This window comes from Larus michahellis, chromosome 5 (assembly GCF_964199755.1).
Source record: "Larus michahellis chromosome 5, bLarMic1.1, whole genome shotgun sequence".
In the NCBI taxonomy this organism is placed as follows: Eukaryota; Metazoa; Chordata; class Aves; order Charadriiformes; family Laridae; genus Larus; species Larus michahellis.
The window spans coordinates 7,434,732-7,454,508 of NC_133900.1; the positions used below are offsets into that span (position 1 = coordinate 7,434,732).

Sequence of the window (19,777 nt, forward strand, 5' to 3'; positions counted from 1 at the left end):
CTCCCTCAGTCTCAAAGAGACATTTATGGCCTCAGTTTAGGTAGAAGACAAAGCTTCAGCTGAGGTTGTGATTCAACAGCCTTTATTCACCGAGTTCCTTCCCATCATCTTTTTGGATAACTGAGATCAATCAAAGCATATGCTATAGAGAAAAACTGATTTGTTGTATTTTTTTTGCCTATAAAAGTTTGATTCTTCAAAATCTTTGTCGAACAGTCATTAAAATCACAGACATTTTTGAGACAGAAGTCCTTCTGGGTCTCGCTCAGAAAAACCTAGAGTGTGGCCCTGGAACACTGTTATGTATTGAAAAGCATATTTTAGAAAAAATTCCATTAGAGCTTTTATTTTTCCTACCGACTGTGGCTACAAAGATATGTTCTCACTAGGCAATTGTTGTCGTGTGTTCAGATTATAACAGCTCACATTCAAAACATAATTTTGACTCATTTTCCCCCAGACCGTGACATTTAAATTTATATATAATACTAAGACCATGCTTTAAGTCTGAAAGTCAATGAGAAAGCCATATGCTTGGTTGAAGGGAGGCCTTAATCAAAAGGATTAGATTCTCAAGTTTGTATTAATGCAACAGTAATTCCTTAAAAAAACATTACCAAAGAAGCAGCATATGGTGCTCTCATTGAATTTAACGTTAACTAAATCTGCTCTGTCACGGTTAACTCTGTTTATTGTTATTACTTGAGAAACCTTTATTTCTTCACAAATAATTTATTTCCATTCTAGTTCTTAAGTATCACATGCCCTGTGGACCAAAACGGTATGTGTATGTATGTGTTATGCAGGTATGGAAAAAGTGCACCCGAGAGCTACTCAGAAGGAAGCTCTGGGCCCATCTGGTTGGATGATGTCAGCTGCTCGGGGAAGGAGACAAACCTTCTGCAGTGCTCAAGGAGAGAGTGGGGAAAGCATGACTGCAACCATCAGGAGGATGTCAGACTCATTTGCCATCCAGATAACGACAGCCACAAACTCTCACTTGGTAAGGCATCTCTTTACCAAAGTCACAGAATGAGCATTGTGGTGCATGCAGATCCGAGCAGAGTATACTTGAGGATGCTCAAAATCTTAGTATGGGTGCAAAGAAGGAACAGGAAGGGAAAAAAGCTCACTTTTCTCTGGAAGATCATAGGAAGTAATCAAGCTTTGTTTAAAGGAACATAAACATTAAAGATCAACACAAATTCGTAAGGTAACAGTCAGATTCCAGAGATTCTGTTCTCTCAATCTTCACCAGATTTGAGACCTATTCAGCATTTCCTAATGGTATACCGCATTTCAACCAGCACTCTCCAAGTTCTAAGTAACTGTCTCATGCTATCAAAAGTTGGAGATATACTCGAGCACTGAGGAATATAAATCAATAGTATGGCCTTACATACAGAAGATATGGAAAAAAAGATATGGAGAAAGAGGGTAAGTTCGGGGATAGCAAGAAGGAAGGGTGAGAAGCACGAAATTATTTCTGTATTACTGTTGCCTATCATTTATATTGTGCCAGGGTGAACAGACCCCACTAGCTGACCAGGACAGAATGATACTACAAACACAGATCAAAGAGCCAGTTCTAATGTCAAAAAGCCTACAAACTGGTACGAAATAATAATAATAATAAAAAAAAGTCAGGTGAGAAATAAGAAAAAAATACTGATTGCATAGTGACATTGTAGAACAAAATATATACAAATGAATTCCAAGGATTCCTAAATCAACATGTAGATAATTAAAGAAGAATTCTGGCTATCAGATATGCACAGTAAAAATTAGAGGGGAACAATGGGTTGCTCAGCAATTCTGAAAAACAGTTTCATTTTTAAAATTTGCTGCATACAAAGTTTGTAGTTTGTCAGCAAGTAGTCTTTTACAAAACTGTTGCCAATATTCTTTAGTTTACCCAAGTATATTTTAGTCCATTTTGAAATTAGAATTAGAACTAGTGGAGTTCGAGTCACATCTTCTACTGAAACATAATGGATTTGTATGCCTGGGTGCCTGAAGTTCTCTGGAAATTACAGACTGAAGGTCTATCCTGCAAACTAAGAAATGGATTTACTGTACGACATTTCTACCTGTTATAACAACATTCAGCACTTTCACACATACTTTTCTAGTCTCTCCCTCTTTAGAATCTTTTTCTTTATAGCCTTTTGATCTCCCACATTCCAATGAATGTTTTATGTTGCAGTACAGTTCCATTATGTGTAGATGATGTCAAATCATATTTGGTAGAAAGAATTTTCTCAGACCAAAAATAACAGGAATTCAAATCATGATGCTGTCTTTACAGATGCAAACCATCTGTGCTGCTTTGCTCAAATTCCTATAAAATATAATCTTAGCTGAAAGAGGTCTGGTTCAGTTAAATGTATCCATATGGTAACATTCTCACATCCCCCATTACCAAAAAGCTATATTAATTTTGTGCTCATAAATATTTTTTTTTTCTAAAACACAAGAAGATGAGGTAAGAATAAAATAGCTATACTGTATTATTAATATGCCATGCCTCTGGCTGGGTAATATAAGTACAATTTTCACCTTAATCATATTCTTGCAGAATAGCACATAATTTAAACAAGAAAATGAAGATAGTGTATCTGACATTTCCTGCAAGATTTCTGACTGGAAAGCGGACAGAGACTCTATTGTTACCATTTACTTCCCAGGATTTGAAAAAGCCTTTTTTCTCCCTCTAAGGATGAATTCAGTGGAAAAATATGAGAAATTAGTAGATGATATGACTTGGGGAAATACAGACATTAAGGAATACTAAAAATGAGATAGAATACACTACAATAACTACAAAATTTGTTTAGTATGTAAGATCATGACAATGTAGCTAAACAGGAAGTTGGTGAAGTTAATTCATGTAACTGTCCAGATGGTATGAACTCCAGTATAAACGATATGCTTTAAATGACATTTGAAGCAAACAGACTTTAATTAATGAATTAGGCCAGATTTAAGTAGCTCTGATCCAGAGTAAGGTTTGCTATACAGAAGTTATTCAGCCCCTAAAAAAATCCAAATTAAATAACAAATTCAAATGTCTGAAAATACTTCTTTATTTAAGAACACAATTAAGTAATTTCTCATCCTTACAGACTGGGAAAAGATTAGCAACAGGTTAGAAGAATAAGGAACAGTCTTTCCAATTATTTTAATAAGAAACTCTCATCAGTGTATTAAGGATTATGAAGTATGACATACTAAAAGATTTAGAAGGTGATTCTCACTAAAACATTATAAAGAGGCCTCAGAGGATTTCGTAACTGTTTTAAAGGTACTTGTATTGCTTGTATAGCAGTTTCAACATAAGTGAGAATCAAATATGTACTTTGCCTAATGATTCAAAATTTAACCACCAGCCAAGCACTGAATGAAACATGATTAATTAAGTCTGACTAATCCACATAAGTGAGATTTTGTATCATGAACATATCCAAATAAGCAATCAATTTAAATTGCTAGTAAAATAATCACTCATTAGTCTAGAATAACATGCTGTAAAACATTATGCTATCACAAAAAATACTTTACAGAACAGCATGCATAACGGTAAGTAATAACTGAAGTTCAACACAATGCTGCACTTTTTTGCTGAGATACTGGTTAAGAGGAGTGGTAGCAACCAGTCTGAGAATGGATTTATGAATCGAGATGATAGAGTTAAATTCACCCATAAAGTTTCAGCAAGGAAAACATGTCCAGCTTGTTGTATGGGTATGGTCTCAAAGAGATAGATATCTTGGGTGTTTTCTGCCTTTAGCGGGAGAATTGTTCTGTGCCCATTGTAGTAAAATTCTGAGCTATGTCACAGAGTTGTATGAAATGAAGGAACCAGATGAACTCTGAAGTTCAAAATACATTAATATTTCATATTTGTCTTGTCATTTGTACTAACTGTTTCCTTTTGCCAGCCAGGAAAAATGTGACTAGCTTAACAGCTGATTTTAGGCATGTTCAACACAAACATCAGTTGACCCTATATACTGAACGTGATGAAAATGGCTTAAAAGTACTGTTTCTTGCTTCTGCTGTTGTGAGTTGACAACAGTAATTTATTCCCAGGTCCTCCCATCAGGCTGATGGATGGTGAGAATAAGAAGGAAGGACGTGTAGAGATTTTTATCAATGGCCAGTGGGGCACAATTTGTGATGATGGATGGTCTGATAAGGATGCAGCTGTAGTCTGTCGACAGCTTGGCTACAAGTAAGAAAACTCATTAAGCTGCTTCTCGAGTTATCTGTTTGCTTTATCTAAAAATGTTAAGTTTCTGCAACCAAATAGCACCAACATATGTCTGATAACATATGTCTTTTAAATATTGTCTGTCATTCTTTTAGAAGGGTGTATTTATACTACTCATAGAAGAAGTAGTAAGGCTATGTCTTCAAAAGGAGTATTAATTAACTATCATAATTGGGAAAAGGAATTTTATTATTCAAAGGCATATCACAGTATGACTGGCAACTGAAAGGCAAGTAAATGCTAATAATTAAATATTTTTTTAGAGGTTAAATGTTCCAAATTACTAAGCTATTGACTAAATACTGTATTTTATTTGCCACTTATGGTGATACATGCCTATAGGACATAAACATATTACACACATTTTTTATCTTTCTTTTTAATACACTTAGTTGCACTAAGATAACTGGGAAGTTGATTTAGTGTCTGCTCTGTTCTCTTTGCCACTTGAACTGTTCTTAATTTACTTCTTTCATTTTGGTTTTCAGATTTCTAAACATTTTTTAAAAGTTAGAGTGAAATTTCTGATGTGGAAAAAATGGGGGAAACTTGTATTAACATCTAGAATAGCACAGATGATTACATATTCTGTGAACTATGTAGATTCTCTGTTTTTGTGTCTGATGTTGTGTGAGAGCTCTGTGTTTCACCATACTTAAGTGACCATTTTAATTCATATCACAATTTGTATATTGAGTCATCTTGAGTCAACACAGAAAAATTTAAGGAACCAAAATTCTAGTGCTTTTGTGATTTAATGTAACAGTATACATAGAAAAACCCCGGGGAATTTGAAATGCCTTTTTCATTATATTAGCAAAGAAAATACAAATATTCAGAACTTAGACTTGGTTTACCACAGTTTACTGAAATTGTCTGGAATTGGGCTACAATTTTAGGGGTAATGGCTGTATTGTTTCAAAAAGCTCTTGATCTGTTTTCATTGAAAGGTATAATTTTGCTTATTATTAATACTTATCTTTTGTGAACCTTAATGATGACTTTGAAATCCTTATAGGTTCTAAAATAACTGTTAAAATTTTTAATGGAATCTATCAACAGGTCAGTGTCCACTGTCACAAGGTGTGGATATGAAATCTACAGATTCAGATGTAAGGACACCAGCTACTGAATTCCTAGTTTCATGGGGTTTTTTCCTTCATTTACTGATCTGGTTTGACTCAATGTAGCTTGGAGATTCGATAAAACTGTTATACAAAGGATTATGGCTTCAGCCTGCGTGATAGTAATTTGAATAAGCTTCTTTTAATATAGGAATAGACCTGACAGGACAAAACCACCCTCTCATTAAAAAAACCACCGTCTGTACAGTATATGCGTCACTTTTGAACTAAGTTGCTTAATCAGGCTTACATCATTCATAGGCAATTTTTTTCTTGATACCTAAGAGCAGTAAAGATACAACAACTATAGGGCAGACATATAAATGGCAGAACTAATATGAGCTGAAAAATATCCAGAACACTAGTGAAATACAACAGGAAACTAGCAAAATGTCTTCTCTGAGTGTATCTGTAAAGAAATCTGAGCTTAAGAAATACAAATCACGTTATCTGTTTGCTGTATCTAACAATGTTAACTTTGTGCAATTGGTTATCATCAAATTATGTCTGAACACATAATATATGCCTTTTAAAAACTGTATGGTATTTGTTTAGTAAAGCATATTTATAAGTAGCAGTAGAGTATGGCTTCAAAACTACAAAACTCAGCTTGTATTATCTCCCACTGAATCATTCATTTAGTCTGCTTCATCCTCAGCCTCTCCGGCCTTTTATAGATCTCCCTCAGATGATCAAATTCAACCGCTTATCCCCTCCTTCTGTTTTTAAGTCTCTGCAAGGGCAGACAGTTGGCTGGATTCTCAATTTGTGTCATATCAGAATGGGGGTTTAAGGTTATGGGATACAACAGAGCACATGTTTCCTGAAGGATTAGGGACAGACACATTTTAGAAATCTAAAATTAGGTTCCAGAAATTGGGAGAGCTTGTCGGAAATGCTGGATCTTGGTGACCCTATGTCTAGACAGTTGCATTCCACAAACCTGACTGTGCCATTACATGCACTGATGAGCTGGAATAGCTTCTGGGCCTAGGAGTTCATGCACAGATCTTTTTGCTGAAGTTCAAATTATATTTAGTGGTTACTTAACTGTTCCAAAGAAAGGATGGGGGCTTCTGGGTTCATGCATCTGAGCTTGAGGGTTGATGAATGTTGTTTCTTTAGCAATAAACACATTATGGCCTTCTCCTGAGAGGAATTCAAAAAGCACCTAATACTGACGTTGACATCGGTTTTCATTAAAACTGATCTCAGAACTAAAAAGACTCATTGAACTCCCTTTAAAATGCTATGTTTAATTCTCAAGTCTTTCCTACTGGGGAATTACATTCCTTGGGACACCACCGCCATCCCCCCCCGCCCCAGTTATTATTACAAATGGCAGAAAAGACTGCCTTAAAAAGGAAGACTTGTGTTAACCAAGGATAAACCCTGAGAAAATCGACTGAGTTTTTCCTGCATAGATTATTCATATTGTCAATGCTTATTTGTACATTTATTTTATTAAATCCTGCTTTGGAACATTCTCAGCCATCTACTAGGGTTCATTCTGAGACTGAAATAAGAAAATCCCTCAGTTGGCAAAATCACTAGCAATACTAGTTTTAAAGATGTTTCGTTAAGCCAGTTTGTCAAATCCATGATTAATGTTAGAAAAACATAATATAGAGAACATTAGAAAACAGCCCTATTAATTGGCAAAAATCCGTCATAAAAATAATTAATAGCACCCTAATTAAAGTATATATGTAGCAAGATAAACACTAAGAGATCACACACCTTTTCCGAAGTACTATCTACTATGTGATTGGTTTTAACATACGAAAGTATTTTGATAGAATAAGTAAAAAGCAAAAGACTGTTTTAGAAGCTCTTGCATTTTAGTGAATTAAGTGGCCCAGTAGAATTGCACCCCTTTCATTTAGGACAGGCTTATAAGAATGCACGTGCACACTCCACCCCCTCAAATGAACACATACTCTGCCATTAGGGCTCCAAAAATTCTCTGCTACAGGGAAAATAAAAAGTCCTAGGGTAGTAGTTGGCCATCTAGAATAAGCCAGTTTCTTCCTGATTAACAGTATTACGAATAATGGTAATACTGCATCTGAAGAGCTCAGCATGTTATTGTGTCTGAGAAAAGCTAGGGGATAAGACCTGAAGCCGCCCTTCTCTCTAGGGGCAGATCTGAGCAAGCAAAAAGGTTGTTTCTCTGATGGTCATCTGTGCATAAATAGCTGGCCTAGAAAGCAACAATTAAGGGACACATATACCTTGGTTAAGGGTGGACTAAGACCAGCTGTAAGAGCACATTCCAGCATGTAACAAACACATAAGACTTAACACTTTTACATTTAGGGATCTCCCCATTACATGAAATAATTTTCTCTATTAAGATTCACTCCTCACTCTAGAGCATCACAATTTTTACGTTTGTTTCCTGATATTTGTTCTATTTAAATAGTGGGGTTTTTTTTGTTAAGGGTGGGTATGTACACACCTTTCATAGCAATTACCAGCAAACTGAGAGATTACTCAGGCACAGTAAGAGATAGATAGCTTTCACAGAAAGGTATGAAGAGTCTCTGCAGTCCAAGTCCCATGATTCAGTTCATGTCAATGCATGACTGCAATCCATACATACTAAGTTCCCTCTTTCATCTTTGTCTCCTTACATTTCTTTTCACCTGAAATATTTACATATGTGACCTCATAGATGTCAGAGTATTCTTTGAGATTTATCTGGTAAGCCAATGGAGGCAATGCCCTTATTAAGTAGCCGGTAAGAGTCTGCAGAGACAATTCTACACTAAACTGCAATAAATACTTCTCTGGGAAAGGTTAACAATACTATGGTGATTCACAGCCAAGTTGTTTTCAATATCCTAAGGAACTTTACAGCACAGCCCTAAAGCAGAAACTTTGTTTTTTGACATAGAGATACCAAAAGCAGGTAAGATTTTGCAAGAGTGCCTGTACTGTCTCACTATTTTGTAATAGCATACATGGACACATCAGCTGCCCACAGTTATCAGAGAGCTGGACGTTTTTTGTAGTTATCTGTAATCAGAGTATCATTCACCAAAGAAAAATATTTGGAGCAAGAACAGACGCGTTGCTTGTGACTGACAAGTTAAATCATAATAAAGTCATTAGGCAAAGATTGTCCTATACTGGTTCCAAAGTCATTTAAGGCTTTGGATTATCTGGTAAATACCTACTAGCCATGGAAATTAAAAATGTATAAGGACAGTTGACCTTGGGGTATCATCTCTGTCCAACGTTTTACATGCTTCTCTTTCCCGGCTTTTTACAGTTCATGTATTCTAACCAACACTCCCTACTTAGAAAACCTGCCTGCCCTTCAGTACGTGGTAGAAAAATCCAAACAAGCAAGGCTTTCTGTGTGCAAGTTTGAAAAAGGAAGAAGCTTGTATGGTTTACTTTCACATTTCAATTATATGAATATGGGCAACTGAGGGCTGGAGCCTTTGAGTTTGACCCAGCCACGCTTCCAGCATGACGAAGTTTTGAAAATGCTATGACAAATCAAAATTCTCCCCAACAGACAATCCCTAGATGATGAAGGAACATAAACTGTTTAGGCCATGCTCATCTTCCTCAGCATTGCAGGTATTGAGAGAGGTATAAAAAGAGGTGTAAAGCGAGAGAAATACTTTCTTGGCCAATACATTTTAATTGTTAAACTCTCTTTCTCTACTCCACCGTTTCATTGTACATGCAGTTACTCTTTTGAATACATGGAAGTACTGTCCTTTACAATATGCAATTATAACATATCCTTTAAAATGGAAACCTAGGATATAGTGCAGCATTTTAACTATCTAGAATTCATTGTATTCTTATCACCATAAAATATCAGTAAACTGCTCTTAACTGATTATGTAAACTTGTAGTTCAGATGCATCTAGACGTGGGTTGTGGCTTCCTGCCCCACTTATCTGTATAGCTGTGTGGGTGGTCTCCCGTTCGTAATTCTTTCTGACTCTTAAACCATGCACAACAAAACATCTATTTATATATTAAGAAGCATTACCCTAAGTAATTAAAAGTAAAAATCTATCACAAAGTTACCAAATGAGAGGCTTACATGCACAACTCATGCTGTTTTTTATTGCGTTTGTTCATCCACTCCCTCATTTGGGAAAATAGTTCACCATTCAAAAGAGGTCCTTCACACAGCCAACACGGTGGTCATTGCTGAAGCTGCACGGCACTACATACAAGCTATAAGGATCAGGACTTCAAATCCTAATAAAATGTCCCAAGTCTGACATTTAAATACTTAGGTTTGATACTTATACAAGCATAGGATTATCATACTGACCTTCTTTGTAAAGTGCCTTGAGGCCTATGAACGACAATGCCACACAAGCATGAAGTATGGGGAAAAGGTGGGTGCTGAGGCTGAACTGGGTTCAGTCTTTCTGCAATTGCATTGTATTTTACTGGCCTGTCTTTCTGAAGGAAATCAGACCGTAACAAATTATTTTTAGCATTCACAGATGCTGATTTTATATGAGGATTAAAGAGATTATGAAAAAGCAGCTTTCGCATATTTTGCTTTATAGATATTTGTAATGCCATTACAATGTACAATACTTTGCATAGTGCCTTCTAACTAGATACATAAAAGCACTTTTTAAACATTAATGAACTGTAGCAATTTTGTTGCACTTTTTTTTTCTACTTATCAGAGTAACAGAGGCCATGAGAAGAAAATTTGTCATCAAGCAATTCAGCAACAGGACTTGGAATAAAACATCAGTGTCTTTCACTACTCACTCTGAAATATTTCAGTTGAGTAACATCTAGAAAAATGCCTCAAAATGTTTAATAAAAAAATACGCTCTGTTTCCAGAGGTCCAGCTAGAGCAAGGACAATGGCGTATTTTGGGGAGGGCAAAGGCCCGATCCATGTGGATAACGTGAAATGTACAGGAAACGAAAGATCCTTGGCAGACTGCATTAAGCAGGACATTGGGATGCACAACTGCCGTCACAGCGAGGACGCGGGGGTGATCTGTGACCACCTGAGCAAGAAGGCCCCTGGGAACAGCAATAAAGGTGAAGCCCCATTGTGAGTGGCAGACCAACAGGTTGGGATGGGAACTGTCATGGTAGGAAGAGATGGATGTAAACAATCCCACCTCACAGAGGAAACGGTTATATCAAAAGAACTATCAAAACAAAAGTGGTGGGAAATCCTCTCTGCTTACACTGAGTGATCTTATCGCTGTGCCCGCTGCACAAAGGAGTCATAAAGACTATTCAAATGATACAGGGTAATTGTCTACCATAGCTTACAGCAGCCATGTTTCTTAAGTTGTATGAGGGACGCGAAAATGCCTAAACCTAGATGGCTACTTTCAGCTTTTTAAGGATATAGGTTATCTTCAGCTGAGGACTGAGACCTATGTGGTATGCCAAGCTCTACTTCCACTTACATGAAGTAAGGAAGAACCCTATAAAAAAATCCTACACTTGAGAAGCAAAGCACAAATGTGTAAATTGCTCTGTGATCACAATCAAAAGATCTCAGCTAAAAAGAATTTCTGAGTCTGAGAGAATTCATTGCATTTTCCCCAAGCAAAATTTGGTTGTTAAAAACTACCATGAAACACAGAGTAACTTCAGCCTTTGCGGGTTCTTTTTAGTTAACTCTCATTGAAGACTGGCTACTTTTCATTTTGAGTTTAATGCTGTCTACGTCTCCCTTTCTGGTTTAGATTCTCTTGCTTCTGTTTGCGGACTGAGGTTACTACATCGTCGACAAAAACGAATAATTGGTGGGAAAAATTCTTTACGGTAAGTATTTGGTAAAGACAAGTAATTTTGAATATAAAGCTTCTAAGACATGCATTTGCCACGAGCGGTTTGCTTAATTTATGGTTTTATTGTAGGTTTGTTGTTTTTCTTTTGACTTGTCATGAGGTAGAAGCACAAATATACTCAAAGCAAACTTCGTAGGAAACTAAAAAATATTCATTGATAAATACTTGCAGCAGTAGTTGAAAATCTGTTGCTGCTTATGGGTTTAGTCCTTGATTGGGTTAAATTTTTTACTTTCAAAATAGCCATTTTACTTTTTTCCAAAGGGTATCTTGGTATCAGAATGTGAGCTATATGAAGAGAGCTATGAATATAGTACAAGGTTTTAAATGGTACCTAAGCTGAAAAAAAGACCTGGGTATGATTTACTGCCTAAGACCTGATTTTCCGTCACAAAATAAGCCTTGATGATGACACAGCTATCAACCCAGGCTTTTTGTTAACACTTTGTTGTTAGCTTTTAATGGCATGTTTACATTTTGTTACCATAAACAGATTAACTGAACACTACTACTACTACTACCACTGCCTAAGTGGAGGAGCTTCAGAGAACAGTAACAAGAGGGAGCCCAGAATAACATTGAAGTGCAGTCAGACAGAGAAAAGTAGGATTACTTACCTTATTAAAGAGATAAATGAGAATAATAAATAATACATTGCACAGATAAAGAAGATTGAGAATTATTGTCTCAGAATATGTGTACAAAGGACACTGGATGAAATTAAACAGTGACAAATAATGGCCTGCACAATTAAGTCAGAGCAATAAACTTGATCATATAATAAAAAAGCATGGGGACATCAGATGAAACAAAAAGGTGAGAGAAATCCAATAGTGCACTTAGAAATGCTTCAAAATCAAGAAAATATGAACAATATCAGAAAAGCACTCACTGTCACAAAAAGCGATTAAGACAAAGAACTTGACAAAGGTCAAAAAGGAACTGGATACTTAAATACATACCGGGAAATCCAAAGCTGTCCAAATTACCCCATTTTGGAAAGATATTAAATCACACCTTCCAAAACTAAAAAAGTCTAAATTGTTTTATAATTTATGGGAAGTCAATTCTTCCACCTTACTTCAAAACATTTGGCACTGGCAACTCTGAGATAGGATGCTGGACTAGATGATCCTGGGCAGCTCTTATATTCCAGCACACCTATTCAACTTGACAGCAGGCAGAAAACACCTAAGCCTACGTGTTGCTCATTCTTGGATGCTGCTGTTGCTTACAGGAGCATCTCTCTCCCTCTCCCTCCTCTCTGATTCCATATTTTGCCAATCTATTAAACCGGTGAAAAATAATCCACCCTATCTTCAGAGGCCTGCAAATATGTATCCCAGATCTACTATAGAAAACAGATGATCGCAGCCTGAAAAAAGGTGCTAATCTATTATTTGTGGTTTCTATAGTTGCTTTAGACCTCTTGGTTTGCCAGCTTCCCTTTTCAAACAGCTCAGAACTGACAAAGATATTAATGCAGACAGGAAAGGATGCTGGGTTAAGCTTTTCAAGAAATTCCCTTCTTTTCCCTCTCCAGTTGACAGGAAATTTCTGGTTTGTTGACTTGGATGGTATTTGGCAAGGAATGTATTTTTGGCACAATGAATGCAATTTGAGAAGGGAAAATTAAAATAACTGACAGGGGGAGGAAGCACTGAGCGTGCTGGATGCCCAAAAAATATGTAAAGTAATCCTGACCATTGTTAAATGGAATTCTGAATCCTGCAGGAATATAAAGGTATTCTCAACTGTTACTCAATAACAAACATGGTTTGCAAGCTATGTCAGTCAAAGAAACTAAACAGGATTTACATTCAAGGTGACTGACAAGCTACCTTACTTTTCCATTGTTGTACCCTGAATGCAATGTCTTACGTCCTCTGCAGGGGCGGCTGGCCATGGCAGGTTGCACTCCGACTGAAATCTTCTCATGGTGATGGAAGACTCTTGTGTGGTGCTACTCTCATCAGCAGCTGCTGGGTCCTCACTGCTGCACACTGCTTTAAAAGGTAGGTCTCTCTTCAATAGTGAAGTGTATTTTCAAACTATTTTGTTGTTCTGGGTATAGGCAAAACCATTCCAGTTCAAGCCCACTGAAAACTGTCCCAAAGAGTTGGCCTTTGGTTTAAAAAAACGCCTACCAACCAACCTCCTTTCCTGCCAAATAAAAACAAACAAAAAACCCTAATACATTGAAATTATTCTGGGTGTCATCATTCACGAGATTTATATTCACAACTTCAGCATTTCCTTGAAAAAATACAGACAATGCTTCTGACATTTTAACACAGCTTTCTCTTACGACAAAACTGCAGCTTATGGCTTTCAGGTTTGCTCAGACAACTGAGCAAACATCAAACACAGGGACTGTAATATATCAGATTATTTTTGGTAATGATAGATCCTGGCAGTGGTAGACATTTTTACTGTAACACTGCAGTGACTAGATGAACTAGTCCTCTCAAACCCATTTTAGGGTAAAGCAATATTATATATTTGCTGAGTCTAATAGGATAGTCAATCTGTACACCTTAGCTCTAAGTTGACATTGGACAGACTGGGCTGAAATTCCTACTGATCTCTGAGTGATTTTAAGGGGCTAGGTTTCAAAGAGCTATCTATAGATCAAGAGCCTTCTTCACATATTTTCCACAGACAGACAAGAGAAAGGCCAGTATACCATTTCTTATATCCTGGAAATTTGAACACTGCTTAAGTAAAAAAAGTGGGCTCATCTGTACTATGGATAAAAATTAAACACAATTTTATGCATGATGATTATAATTGTTCGCCAGTAGTATAGCAGTATTACTGGTTTCTGTAATGTCATAGACACATAATTTAAGATCAAAAATTGTTTGAAGCTATTTTTCCTTTAATAACCCACCCACCTTACTAGCAAGTTTTGTCCTGAGTGGTTCTGCTGGGTATAGGGAATTTGCAGGTCTATACATAAAAAAATATTAACTTTGGATAATTAGAAATATGAGGCATAGGAAAAAAAGGAAATTATATTCACCAGGATGTCATTTTAGGAAATACTGTATTACTTGAACATTGCACCTTTCTAATAATATCACTTTTATGTAAGTGCTTCTTTAGCATTCCCGAATGCCCGTGTATACTTCAACATGGTCCTGGTAAATTAATTAATAAGGAACTAGGGACCTAGAGGCACAGTGGAGCCAAATACCTAGTGAGACAGCAGAAACCAATGCAGACACCAGAATTAAAATTCAGTTTCCTCAAATTTAGCATAAATGGTGAAATGAATTCAGGTATGCCTTCAATGTCAGTACACTACTTGACTGGCAGCAGGATGATATTAGCACGGTGGCTGATTACTAAACCATCCTCCAGTTGGCTGGGAAATAAACCTTCTAGGAGATGCTAAGGTGAACATTGCCAGGCTGCACTGGAGCTTAAAGGCATGCCCAGCCCAGCCATCCAACAGAGGGGTAACACCCTGAAAACAGCATTATTTTCCACTCATGAAGCACTCCCAGACTCCTCCTATGCCTCTTCAAATGTGATGCATGTGATGGTTCTCTGCCATTTCATAGGTGGCGAAGACTGGACACCCCTGAGCTAGAGTACTTTGCTTTTTCATGTACTGATGCTCAATTACAATGTTTCCACGTTTGGCAAATACCAGCTACTACAGGGGAAGAAATATAATTGTCTACAGATGAAAAAATCAGTTTAAGAAAGCCTTATGTGTGTGAATGCGCACAAAAATATGGTAAATCTATGCAAAGACTGCTCATTAAGCTTCTCATAAGAAGCCTTGTAGCTATTAAAGTTTCATACATTTGCATGAGAAGCAGCACTTCTCATTCTATTAAGTGTTCAAAATCAGTACTTTTAATTAAGATAAGCTTTCCTGGATCTCCTTTCTTCATTATTCTGCTATAAATGACCACCATCCATAACACAGAAAATCAGCAGGAACCTATTAAAGGGAACACTGTTCCTTTTGTCAGAATCCAGGATGTAACATTAAATAGAAGCAGCAAGTTTTCTACTATACTATCTGATACATGCCTGACAGGAGAGCACTCGTTATCACTAGTCATAAACAACTTTCCTTCACCCTTAGGCTTACAAATCAAAATAAACAATTAAAAATCAAGTTCCTTTGATTATTAAACCAGGTTAGGAGGGAAGTGCGTTCATTTCTCATCTAAATTACAAACACCTAATACATTTATGACTCTGCAGTACTCTGACTTCCATGAGGTTTAAAAAAGAAAAAAGAAAAAACCACACAACCCCTTCCCGCCTTCAAATTGCATTTGAATAGAGTATACTGTAAATCCTATAACTGACATTGTGGATAAGACCTATAAAGTAAAATGCAGAGACACCCATTACATTTAAAAAGAAAATAAAGAAGAAAGATTTATACCATGTAAAATCACCTTTCTCTACTTGAGAGCAAGATTTCCATTGCACCACTGACAATGCACATCTACAAAGTACTGTAATTGTGTTCCTTTATATATACAAAACCTTTATGTCAGTGTACACAAGGGTTAACTTAGATTGGCAAATATTTATTGACAGCAAAAAACCTTCCATAATCCAGAAACTATCTGCATAGCACTAATAGTGGTTTGCTGCACAGAGCCAAAAATGTATCTATAAATTATGAGAGAGTATTTTCAGTGACCTTTTGGAAATGTTTTTGGCAGATTATGTCAGGCAAATATATATTTAATGCTAATGACCTTGTATTTGTATTCCAATATGACACTGAGACATGCACCAAAAATTGTTAAAATATTACTTTCAAACATTCAAAGATCATATCTAGCAATGCATTCTAGGGTACAGAATCTTTTTTATGATAGGTTTTAAAGGAAATGAGACCAACAGTTAAAAACAATCGCTGTAGCAGAAATTATTAAACTATTTAATATTGCTTAACTGGCAAAGAAAACAGCATAATTTTATTTAACTTACTGGTCTCAGTTGCTGTATCATTTAGATTCTTAAGTGGAACGTCATCATGCAGTTATGAAATTTGAGCAGAAAAATATATCTGAGATGTCAGTAACAAAATGAACTCTCCCAATTACTTTAGTGGTTTTTTTTCATGTAAGTTAAGAGTAATTCAAATGAAAATAATAAAGCCATTTTACTGCAATAGTAACTAAAGTACTTTCTGTATCAGCTTCCTTTTCTAATTTACTCTGAGGAAAATAAATCCTACAAAGTTGGCTAGTGCATCAGCCAAGATTGTAATCTCGGCCTGGGCAAGACATTGGAGAAGTACTTAGTTGGCTGTATAACTCATCCCAGTGTTACTGCACGCTTTACGTTCTAAGCATTCCATCTGTTCTGTAAATAGATTTTGTAAAAGTGAAAATGTTTGATACTGCACAGCCTGACCATTCAGCTACCTGCCTCTACACTCACCTTGTCCACTCTGGAGAGGGGCACAGGAGTTGCACTGTCAGTGTGTTGGGTGTTCTGTTTTACGAGTTTCACAGAGGACCAATGCACTGATTAGCTTACATAATAAAAGGAGCTACCACGGTCTGTCAGCGTGGTTTTCATAGTGTATCCAAACTGCTTTATATATCATAGTAGCATGCTTTCTGTCAAACAATCAATATTATGGGTACTTCCGTGAAAAAGATGGCCAAAGTGATAGATACACTTGCCCTTGATTTAGTAGTTTCTCTTGCTGCAACCAATTCAGAAATCTTTAAGCTGTAGTTCTAGGAAATACACTACCTATGAGGTTATATAGCTTCCATGTGAAGAGACAAATGACCACTTTATATATATAAATACGGAACTGCAGATGCAATTTTCTACAGAACACAAGATTAAACTAAGGAATCAGAGTAATGTCCCTACCAATATTTTTCATAACTAGAGGAGTAAAAAATACTTTCTCCCCTAATTTGTAGATTTATATAAAAATATGTTTCTAACTTTGAATGCTATGGTTTTGCCAATGCATTACTGGAAATTTTTGCACATGGGCCAGGAAAATTTGCTTTCAAGTCTATGTATATGTAACCATGCTAAATTGAACTCTGAATTACAGTTTCTAAAAATTCCGAGAAGCAATAGCAAGCAAATAAATAAAACCTATGCAGTATAAACTGGTACTGCAATGTACCAAGCATTTTACTGTAAAGATGCACAACTTATTCATAAAAAAGTCACCTTCACAGAAATAATACTAGAAGAAAGCTGTGTTAAGTAACGCCTGTACTATACAGTATTTTAATGTACTGAAGATGTGTGTAGCCTTACACCTTGCTGTATCGAGGAAAGACAAATAGATGGCAGAAGAAAAAACAAAGAAACTCATCCAAGGTCACAGATCAGTTCACAGCACTGCTGTAAAAAAACACAATGTTTTCTAGCCAATGCCAGATTATACTTTTAATGGTTCCCACATCATAGCTCAGAGTAATAACAATAATAGAAGTTTAGACTGACAATAGTATACTAAGTGTCTTGGCAAAGTATGGTAAGATTAGCCTTTTCTGATGTAAGATGTGTGGCAACAGTGATCCGGGAGGGGATTCATCAGTGTCAGAGCAGAAATTCTTGGCAGGCAGCAGGCGGCAAGGATTTGACAGACAATCTATAGGGATGCAGAATTTAGGATTTCACTGATGTCATACTTCAGATGGCCAAATACAGATGGAGATCCAAAAACTAGTTAAGACCTAACTAGATGCAGAGCCAGAAGCTAGTTAAGGCCTAACAGCCTTTCTTACTCTGAATAATCTCCTTAAAGGCAACAAAAGTAAAACCAATACATCAGGTGCTAACCCTACTTTAGTGGAATTTTGACATTTATTTTAGCAGGAAAAGAATCAACTGTGAAGTCTTAGTGAGCTTTTAAAACTGGCAAAAGCAAACAAGATGATCTAGAAATTAGAAAGTGAGATCTAGTGCAAGATAAAAAGAGAAACAAGTATTTGTTTTATAAAAAAAGCTTACAAAGAAATACCTTTATTATAGAAACCTCAAGGGACTGGAGTCAGAACATCTGGAGAGCCAGGATTCACGTTTCTGCCTTTTCTCATGTTCTTTTCCTGTTCATGCTCTCATTTCTTAATAGAAAAATTCCTAATGAAAATTGATTCAGTGACAAGTTATAAAATACTAGCACTTTTGTGGTCAAAACAGAAAGATCAGTAATGTGACACATACAAATAGAAGCTTTTTTCTTAAATATCTTTGAGATAAACATACTGATCCACAAATTAAAAAAGCTCTTGAGCTACCTTTTCAGGGAGGAAGTAAGTAATGTATTTGGTAGAATACACAACTCAATTTTTCTCAGCTCTCCCTCTGAGACTAAAATCAGTATGAATCCTTTTTTAAACACCCCTGTAAACTTTAGAAAGTCTGCATCAGTTGCATCTCTTCATTTGCAGCTGCTATAGAATTTTGATTTCCAACCTCAAGGAAAATGCAGTATCTGGAGAGTGTTTGACACAGACTACTACAGAGGAGAGCCTGGAAAAAGTTTAATGGTAGACAAGTTACTTCATTTTTCCTATACAAAAGGTCATCTTCAGATGAACAGATGTTTGGTCATAGCCTGCAACTCTCTCTCCTTACAAGCCTAGAAGTGAAATTTTGCTCATAGAAGACCTGAAGATGTGCAGAATTTGACAAAGAAAGCTTTGCAGGCAACAAGGAATGCAACCCACAACTAGAAGATGTATTCAGTGGTACGGCCGTGTATTGTTCAGAAGAAACCTGTAATGTTCCTGCTTTGTCTGCTGCTCCTCAAGCAGGCTTTAGTAAGCTATAGAGATCAGCACATTGCTAGAGGGTATAAAAAGAACAAGTATAGGTTAGAAGGTGAGGAACTCTGTAGGGTGTTTTCTGTACACGTATTACAAATTTCCTGTTGAAGGCTATGAGGGCAAAGGAGAAGTTAAAGGAAAAATATTTGGGTTAGCTTAGCCAGATTTTAAAATAAATAAATGTACCCAACAGTACTCCCTTGTTTGCATCTTCCTGAGAAGGGCTGTGTGCCCTGTAATCCAAAAATATCCAAAGGCATGTACAGAAAATTGTTATTTCAGCCACAGTAATCATCTCTAAGGCATGTACCATTTAGTCTATGATGTGAAAGAAACTGGAGTCATATTAGATGCAAAGCAAGTCTAAGATGTGCAGCCCTTCTGTCACTTTGACAATAGGTGCTTGTGATGCACGTATGCTTTGTTTTCCCTATTATAACTTCAGTTAACTTAAGAGGTTTTTATCAAGTTATCTAAGCCTCTAGAATTTCTCAACCAACCTACAAAGCAAGCTTGACCACTGTTTTCTTTTCAATAATTATTTGGAGCATCACAATGATGTCAGTACTCGCATTTTCATTATAATTACTGGCAGTTTGCGTTACCCTTACTAAATACATTTAGAATGCACACCTTGCTTGCACCTTTGAAATAAGTGCCAGTCATGGCAGATGGTCATAAGAAACCTTGCCTGTCAAAATATACAAAAAGGAGCACAGCCCAACCTGAAACTTTAGGAAAAGGTTTTTTATATTCTTTAGGATACAC

The 19,777-nt window shown here is 36.4% G+C and overlaps 1 protein-coding gene and 1 long non-coding RNA gene across 2 annotated transcripts in view; one reads left to right on the forward strand and one right to left on the reverse strand.

Moving 5' to 3' along the window:
• LOC141743697 (uncharacterized) overlaps window positions 1-19,777 on the reverse strand; it is a 52,880-nt gene that overhangs the window by 22,048 nt on the left and 11,055 nt on the right. The gene's annotated exons all lie outside the window — the stretch shown is intronic.
• PRSS12 (serine protease 12) overlaps window positions 1-19,777 on the forward strand; it is a 43,966-nt gene that overhangs the window by 19,318 nt on the left and 4,871 nt on the right. The window contains exons 7-11 of the mRNA XM_074588487.1: window positions 807-1,003; window positions 4,093-4,234; window positions 10,241-10,446; window positions 11,109-11,187; window positions 13,106-13,228. Of these exons, the coding sequence (XP_074444588.1) occupies window positions 807-1,003; window positions 4,093-4,234; window positions 10,241-10,446; window positions 11,109-11,187; window positions 13,106-13,228 (747 nt within the window). The remainder of the gene's footprint in view (window positions 1-806; window positions 1,004-4,092; window positions 4,235-10,240; window positions 10,447-11,108; window positions 11,188-13,105; window positions 13,229-19,777) is intronic.